Raw genomic sequence first — 9,293 nt, 5'->3', positions numbered from 1 at the left:
ACACACACACACACACACACACACACACACACACACACACACACACATATATAAAGCCAACCTTGATTTTTAAAATGTACTTTGTTTGAACTGTCATGTGCTTCAGAAAATCTATTACATGAATATGAAACATATAAGGGGAAAGATATTAAGTCCAATTTTTGCTAATTTCAGTGCCTAAAGTTAGCGATCTAAAATCCTTATATAGACAGCCAAATAAAAACCTGATTTTTCAGGGTGCTGAACATTTCAATAGGAATGGTGGATCCTTAGCACCTCAGGAAATCAGTTCATTTTTATTTAAGTGGGTAAATATGGAAGTTAGGTTCATAGTTTTAGATACCCACATTTGAATATATTGGCCTAAATACATGGCAGATTTAGATGTTAGTATTGTTAGACTCATGATGTTTTAAATATTTCATATGGCACAATATGTTTTAACTGTATCATACCGTACCACGGATGTATGTACTATGTGTGCTTCATACATAGAGATCCATGCGTGTAGTATATATTGATGCTGGACTGATACTGCTCTGATTAAGGTGGTTAGGCTAGAGTTTAGATTAGATGGCACTGAAACGTCACAAGCTACTACCAAAGGACTCTGGTCCAAAATGGCAGAAATCATGGAAAACTCTTGCAAGACTGTGGGTGGGAACATTTAAATATGAATCAAATAATATGGCCCCTTGTGGTTTTGATCTGATCAGGGCTGGCCTTACCATCAGGCAAACTGAGGTGGCCGCCTCAGGTGCCAGACTGTGGGGGGTCACCACTACGACCCAGACAGGAGCGCCGCCAGCTTTTCTGCTGCCCTAGGCGGCGGAAGATCCCGCCCCGAAATGCTGCCCCCCACAGCGGCGGGCGGAAGGTCCCGCCGCCGAAATACTGCCGCGGTCACCGCTCCCCAAATTGTAGTGCCCTAGGCGACCGCCTAGGTCACCTAATGGGTTGCGCCGGCCCTGGACCCAGAGTGTAGAAAATTGTGTCTGCTGCTGGTGCATATGTATTCTCTCTGCTCTAGAGGCACAGAGATGGTGGAGTGCTGTGCTGGAGGAAGAAGGGCACAAGAAACATAACAGGCAGGCAGGAGAAAAGGTGAGAGGGAATAACAGAAAGCAGCAGGAGCTGCAGGGAGAGAGAGGAGGAGGAGCCTCTTATGTACCTCTCGAGCACCCCCAGGAGCCTGGACTACTTAACACCAGCTTCTCAGGGAGCTTCCTGTTTCCTGCTGCTTCCCTGAATCCACTTGAGGAGAACAGGCAGTCAACTGAAGTAGTAGGAGCCAGTTAGGCCCTTAAGACACTGATATCTTCCCTCACTCAGGCCCTACTACCAGCCTGCTTATTTGTCCCCTTCAGTTGAGTGTTGAGAGCCACTACAGCTGGCACAGAACAGCAGTCATGAGTGAAAGAAGAAAACGCCCCTCTGGGGCAGCATTCAGAAAAAAGAAAGCAAAGGAAGCTTTTATATCTAAGCAGGAAGGAGCTCTCCTGAGATACATAGACACAAATGTTCACGGTGAGCCTTCCAGCCCCAGTGAGGATGAGAGTGGTGAGGAGATGCCCGATCTTCCCGTTAGTCAGAGTGCAGGTGACCTGGCAGCTACTGCAGCATCCATATCTCCATCTCAAATGGATGTAACCATGCACATTCCTGAAGAAAAGTGTAGATCAGAGAAGAGTGTGGTGGAGGCGCAAGAAACAGCTGCTGCTGAGTTTAGTTCCTTAAGTCTAGATGATCCAGGACTATGGACCCACTTGAGCAGTAGCCTGAGGGGCTTCCTTGTACTGCATGGGCCATAGCAAGTGAAAAACTTCATGTTCCCCAAAGACAATGAAAATAGAAGTTTCCATCCAACACATTACTGGCGTGAAATCCCCAATGGTGACAAAGTGGAGAGGCCATGCCTTATGTACTCAAAAACCCAGAATGCTGCGTACTGTTTTTGTTGCAAACTCTTCCAGTCTAATGTTCCAGCCACATTGGGTTCTACAGGAACAAAGGACTGGAAAAATCTGGCTAGAAATCTGGCATGCCATGAGAAGGCAGCAAATCACCAGAGAGCATTCCATAGGTGGAAAGAACTTGAGATGAGACTAAGGTTAAAGGCCACCATAGATGATCAGCATCAAAAGAAGATTGCATCAGAGTCTCTTTACTGGCAAAATGTTCTGAAAAGGCTCATTGCCATTGTGAGAATGGTGGCTTCCCAAAACCTAGCACTGCGTGGCACTTCAGATCAGCTGTATGTGCCAAACAATGGAAACTTCCTTAAAATTGTGGAGCTGATGGCTGAGTTTGATGCTGTACTCCAGGAGCATCTAAGAAGAGTTACCACCCAAGAAATGTACACACACCATGACCTTGGAAAACCAATTCAAAATGAGATCATACAGTTACTGGCAACAAAAGTCAAACAGAAGATTGTGGCAGATCTGAAGTCAGCAAGATATTACTCTGTTATTCTGGACTGCACACCTGACATCAGCCTATGGAACAAATGACTTTAATGGTGCGTTTTGTCGCAACAACAGAACCTAGTGAAAATGTCCATGCAATGGTGACTGTCAGAGAGCATTTTCTAGAATTTATTAACATTGATGATACTACAGGAGCTGGTATGACAAATGTGCTTCTTAAAAAGCTGGAAGATACGGGAATTGCAATAGCTGACATGAGAGGTCAGGGCTACGATAATGGTGCCAACATGAGAGGACAGAACAGAGGAGTGCAGAGACGGATCCGAGAGTTAAACCCTCGAGCTTTTTTTGTCCCATGCAGTTCTCATTCATTGAACTTGGCGGTCAGTGATGCAGCATCAACTTCTAGTGAGGCTGCTGAATTTTTTAATGTAATTCAAAGCATCTATGTAGTTTTCTTTGCATCAACTCATTGATGGCAAATTTTGAAGCAACATCTGGGACCATCCTCTCTGACACTGAAACCACTGAGTGCCACATGATGGGAAAGTCGAGTGGAGGCGATAAAGCCTATCAAACACCAAATTGGGAAGATAGATGGTGCCATAGTTGCCATTATGGAGGATAATGCTATGACAGGAACTGTTCGTGGGAGAACAGTGGCAGAGGGAAATGTAAAAACCAGAAACATACATAACTTCACATTACTGTGTGGCTTAGTGTTGTGGCATGACATACTGTTTGAAATAAATGTTGTAAGCAAGAGACTCCAAGGTGTTGACCTTGATATATCTGGAGCAATGGAACAACTGGACAAAGCAAAGTCATACCTACAGTCTTATCAGTCAGATGAGGGATTTCAAAACGTTCTGAAGAGTGCACAGAAGTTGGCAGAGGAACTTCACACTGAAGCTATTTTCCCACCCATTCAAGAGTCACTGAAGAAGAAGACATTTTGATTACGGGGCGGGGGATAATCCCATAAGAGACCCCAAACAACAATTCAAAGTTGAATTCTTTAACCAGGTGCTAGATTGTGCAATACAGTCAGTTGAACGTTTCATGCAGCTCAAGGAACACAGCAGTATATTTGGGATGTTGTATGATATTCCAAAACGCCTCACTATACCTGAAGAAGACCTACACCAGCATTGCAGGGCACTAGAGACAGTGTTGACACATGATGACATGCATGATATAGATGCGAGTGATTTAGGTGATGAACTGAAAGCCCTTTCAAGATACATTTCAGCAGGATCAACTCCAAAGGCTGTTCTGGAATATATGTGCACAAATAAGATGACCACCCTCTTTCCAAATGCTTTTGTTGCTCTGCACATACTTCTAACACTTCCTGTAACAGTTGCCAGTGGAGAACACTACTTCTCCAAGCTGAAGTTAATAAAAACACATCTACGCTCCACAATGATACAGGAGAGGCTGGTCGGCCTTGCAACCATCTCAATAGAGCATGAGCTGGCCCAGACTGTTGACCTTCAGGAAGCAGTTCAAATCTTTGTAACCAAGAAGGCACGGAAAGCACCACTTTGATTATTCAAACAGATAAAAATGCCAGTGTTTCGTATGCAGACAAGAAAAGTTACATTTGCTGTTCAGACGTTTGAAAGTTAAGTGTTATTTAAAATTTTTGAACAAAGCATTTTAAGTTGTTAGTTCTCCTTTATTGGGGTAGGTAGCAGAGCAGTACCATGAGAGGAGTAGAACAGGAAGAAGGCAGAACTGAGACCTTTCAAAGTTTTGGCCCAAGTGAGGGGATATGGGGGTGTCATTTGAGCTTCCCGCCTCAGGTGCCAAAATGTTGTGGGATGGCCCTGGAGCTGATTTGGGAGCAGAATCAAAGGGATGCACATACATCCAAGTATTCAAATAATTCCAACACCTCCAAAATTACCAGGGCTTTGGCCCATCTGTAATATTGTACACACACCATATCTAGCTGTCTAGGAAAGTAAGTTGTTTCTTCAGCTCTGGGGGTTCTCCAATAAATGTCCAACACGCTATGGCTGTAGTACTTTATAAGTTGAACTGTACTCATTAAATTAAATCCCCTTTTTTGTGCACTCACCAAAGCAATTATAATCCATCGCAGCCACATATTCTCTTCTGTTCTACGCAGCTACAACCCATACATGAAATCCTCCGTAGAAGCAACCTTGATGATATTGAAACAAAAAGGCAAAACCTGAAAAGGGCTTTGGACGATTACTTAACAGAGTTCAACGCCTGCCGCTGTGGCCCTTGTCAGAACAATGCTGAATCCATGCTTCTCGGGGACGTCTGTGTTTGTCAGTGCCCACTGGGTTATGAGGGCCCAGCCTGTGAGAAGACCAGACGCAAAGGTAGGGTGACAACATGCATACATGGTGGTGAGGAATGGGGGGGGGGGGAAATAGCAACTGTGCTCTCACCCTGGGCAATGCTAATCAGCCGCTATTTGAATCCATTCATCAATCAAACCTTCACTTCTAAACCACCTTTCGTGCCAAGCAGTCTTAGGGGCTTTGCAAACGAGTAAAATTAACTGCTCAAGTAATTATTATAAATAAGCCAGGTTAAACAAGGGAGGCTTTAAAAGCTGGAGAGACGTCAGCAGCATAAATTGGCGGAGACGGCAAAGTCTGAGCTGAAGAATAGCTGCCGGCTAACAGCTCTAACAGCCAGAGCTTTGCCCTGCTCTGTGAGACCCATCAAGGGATCAGTTTTCCTAGGCCTTAGTGCACCGCTCAGTGTATTTAAGGCATGTGTAGATCACTACAATAAGCCAGACTAGATCCTTCTTCTTCTGTGGTTACAAGTGTGATCTCAGACGCGTCAGGGAAAGGAATCAATCTCCAGCAAGGCACTCTGCTGCAGTTGTGAGCTGCACCAGGCTCCATCAAGGAGCCCGTGAAATATGATCTGACTGGAGGTTGGATCAACGCTTCGAGTGTCAGACAGAAATAACAGAGGGGGAAGTGTGGAAATAGCCTTTAAATGGCGGAACGCTGATCTCTCACTATGGAGACTGAAAGGAGTCATTATACCCAGATGGTCCTCATTGATCTCTGTGTCACTGGGAGGAACTAGACTTCTAGAGCCATTTGACCTAGGTGTCCTTGAGGTACTGATTTGCAAGAGCTAATGTGACATCCACTTTTGGACCTCTGCTAAGCAGGAGGATAGTTATCGGTATTACAGTGATGGACAACAATGCAAACCCCGGGAGAGAGAAAACGAGAGAGAGAAGATAAACTGAGAAAGCCATGGCAGAGGCCAGGGATGATGCTTGATGCTATCAACAAAACAATAGTGACTAGAGGTCAGATTTTCAAAAGCATTTAGACCAGGGGTGGCCAACCTGAGCCCAAGAAAGAGCCAGAATTTACCAATGTACATTGCCAAAGAGCCACAGTAATACGTCAGCTGCCCCCCATCAGCTCCCCACCCCTGCTCCCAGTGCCTCCCCCTCCCTCCCGGCACCTCCAGATCAGCTGTTTCGTGGCGTGCAGGAGGCTCTGAGGGGAAGGGGGGAGGAGCAAGGGCACGGCAGGCTCAGGGGAGGGGGCGGGAAGGGGTGGAATGGGGGCAGAGCCAGGGGTTGAGCAGTGAGCACCCCCCGGCACATTGGAAAGTTGGCGCCTGTAGCGCCAGCCCCAGAGTCGGTGCCTATACAAGAAGCCGCATATTAACTTCTGAAGAGCCGAATGTGGCTCTGGAGCCACAGATTGGCCACCCCTGATTTAGACACCTAAAGCTGGAGATAGGCACCTTATGGGATTTTCAAAAGCACCTAAACACCTAACACTGATTGAAATCAATAGGAGTTAGGCCCTGGGTCCACATCAGTGGAAAACTGATGGCTTGGTAATACAGATAGTAAGAGCATATGGGTCCATCAGGACTTCATAGCAAACTTCAACACAACTGGATTAATACAGTGTCTGTGATACACACAGAGACCAGTTGAGTAAATAAAAAAAAAATGTGCAGTGACAGCCCTATCATGTGCTCCCATCAATCTAAAGAGACACCATAATCTATAGTATTGAACTCTGCTGGCAAGTCAGAGTATACAGTAATGAAAAAGCCCTGAAATGACCCTTCCACAAAGAATCTCTGCAGCATTTCCCCAGGCAGCATTACTATGATGACCTGCCTGGAACAAGACTGAAACTTTTATCCTTTTGGAGGTGAGACAGATGCATCACTGAGACACGTCACCAATCACTTGGGAAAGAGAGGCCAAATTGTAACCCAGCAAATTATCAGAGAAGCAGAATAAAAAGCAATGGACTACCAATCTGAATAGGGTAAATATTCTTTAGAAGACCCTATTTTCAAAGTGCCATATAAACATTGATCCTCTCAACAAGCCTACGTGCTAGTTAAGTCTCAAGGATGCAGAGGGAACCAGTGTCACAGCTAGGATTAGATCTCTGGTCTAAAGAATAAGTTTATCATGGCAGCCTCTGACTCACTCCCATAAGAAACTTCAGTTGACTTTGCACCAGCTCTCAAGTGCAGCATGCCACTGTAATAAAGCAATTTAGCTTTCAGCTGAGAGTCACTTGCTTGTGAAACGAACCTTATCATCTATTTTTAAAAATCATTTTACAGGTGGTAAGACAAATGGTAGCTGGAGCTGCTGGTCATCCTGGACTCCCTGCCAGTCTGGAACAAAGAGACGTACAAGGCAATGTAATAACCCAGCCCCGCAAAATGGCGGAACATCGTGTGCTGGAAAGAGTGTGCAGACACAGACGTGCTAAGGGCTGGCTATGTCTGGGATAAGTTATGACACTGATTAATGAGCGTATATGTTAGATAGTGTTTTGCATAGTAGGCTGTAACTACCACTGGAGTAATTCAGCTGAAGTCAATAGAATTACACTAATGATAAATCTGGCCTATAATTTTACATTCATAGGAAGATATAGTGGAGCCACCACACACACACACACACACACACACACACACACACACACACACACACTCTCTCACTCTCTTTACCCTCAATTTGTGATGACATGTTGCAAGGCGGTGGAGAATCAGGGCAAATGCTTTTTACTGAATAACAATGGGGTTATAAAGTAATAAAACACATTTAGTAAAACAGTTTACATAGTAAGCTTCACTAACTGAAATGTTTGTATTTGCCTTTGGAAGACAAATTAAAAGCTCATGATCCTTGCATTGAATGAGTTTTGTGTGGACATGTGTGTCATATAATTCTTATTTCTGTAACAATGCAAGCAAGCTATTTCAGGTTGGTGCAGTCAGAACTTTAAACACAGCATATCTGGCAGTATCTTGCTTCCAGGGACTCCAAATGGCTTTTTGCTGTCGTTTTCAATGGGAGCAATATTAAGCCCAAAGATGCTAAAGTTCCAGGGTGAAATGTTAATATAAATTGAAATCCGAGCCAAATGAAACCGTTCTACAGAGGACATTCCTGCACAAACGAGGCTATTCCTCTTTAAGATCAATGATGACTCGTCCATTAGAACACAAGCATTTTATCTCCAAGGCACCCAGAGCTGGAGAAGATGTTAACGGGTTTGTTGATTTAAGAGCCCTTTTTGAATGTAAGAGGTAAATCTTAGCGCAAGAATACGTACAGTATTGAACTGCAGCCAAGACTGCAGAGAGAGTCCACTGCTCAGCGCTTCTAATGAACTGCTGTAAAAACCCGGAGTGGATGGAAATTGAATGGCACTTAGTTTTACTGTGCTTTTCATTAAAAGGGGGAAAAAAAGAGTCATCATGAATGTGAATCTGGTATTATGAAAAAACAAACAAGTACAACAAGGAACAACGCTTGGGAAAGAGGGAGAAAAATGCTATGGTACCATTAAAAAGCAACAGAGGGTCCTGTGGCACCTTTAAGACTAACAGATGTATTGGAGCATAAGCTTTCGTGGGTGAATGCCCACTTCATCAGACGCAATGGTACTATGGTACCATTGTTCAGCAAAAGAAATTGCTGGCCCTAATTGGTGACTTAGGGCCAAGTCCTCAGCTGGTGTAAATCAGCGGAGTAGTTCCATTGACTCAGCAGCTTGACCCCAGCTGCTAAGCTTGAGCCCCGGATTTTTGTGAGTTTGCCAGAAAGACAAACATTTTTCACTTTTGTTTGCAAAAATTAGAGGCTATTGTCTTGTAAGAGGGAATGCATTGTTTTGACCTGAACATCCAAAATGTAGTTTTCTGTGACAATGGCTTTTTGCCATTTTTGCAGAGAGAGGCTGTGTTCACCAGGACTGACGCCACAAACACTAGCTCAATAATAAATATTTTAAGCCCTTCACCCTGTAACTAGCTCCACTGGGGTGGGATACTACAACTATGAAAAACCTGATTGAAATCTTCATGACTGCAGGGGCCTGCCCATGCAACCAGTCGTAGGATTGGGCCTTAGTTTTAATAATCTATGGCATTATTAATAACAAAGGAATGGCAATTGTGTGCAAATATACGGGGCAATGCGGTTACATTAATCTGGCCCATCGTTTTTACCTAATACTGTCCTTTTAGGTAAAAACGGAACTGAAAGGAACCTAGTAACTAGAATGGTTTTTAGCTAGAAGCAATAACTGGGATTCAGTTTCACTTCTCCTTTATCCACCCTGAATGTGGAATATTCTGGGAGAGGGCTCAAGACAAGGAGACGCTGTCACAGCATCTAGTCAAATGCCCCTTCTTGGACAATCACTATACTTCTGTGACAGCTGCCGAATCCCCTGTGTGCTTTAAGCCTCCACAGTCTGAACAGTGCCCATGCACTGTCCCTAGCTTGGGGTCCTCATAGCTTTGACCCTGTGGTCCAGTTGCTTGACCCTTGGGACCAGTGCTGATCCCCCCCCC

The 9,293-nt window shown here is 44.5% G+C and overlaps 1 protein-coding gene across 2 annotated transcripts in view; it reads left to right on the top strand.

The window, feature by feature from the left end:
* Positions 1-7,371, top strand: part of LOC112120553 (complement component C8 alpha chain) — a 42,268-nt gene extending 34,897 nt beyond the window's left edge. For both annotated transcript variants that reach the window (XM_024219675.2, XM_024219676.2), the window contains exons 10-11: positions 4,567-4,789; positions 7,047-7,371. In XM_024219675.2, coding sequence (XP_024075443.1) covers positions 4,567-4,789; positions 7,047-7,198 — 375 coding nt within the window. In that variant the 3' untranslated portion in view covers positions 7,199-7,371. The remainder of the gene's footprint in view (positions 1-4,566; positions 4,790-7,046) is intronic.
* Positions 7,372-9,293: the final 1,922 nt, after the last annotated feature.

This window comes from Terrapene carolina, unplaced genomic scaffold (genome assembly GCF_002925995.2).
Source record: "Terrapene carolina triunguis isolate 2854851 unplaced genomic scaffold, T_m_triunguis-2.0 Scaffold103, whole genome shotgun sequence".
NCBI lineage: Eukaryota > Metazoa > Chordata > Testudines > Emydidae > Terrapene > Terrapene triunguis.
Note: the sequence above shows the minus strand (reverse complement) of the source record. Positions and strands in the feature narration are given on the sequence as shown.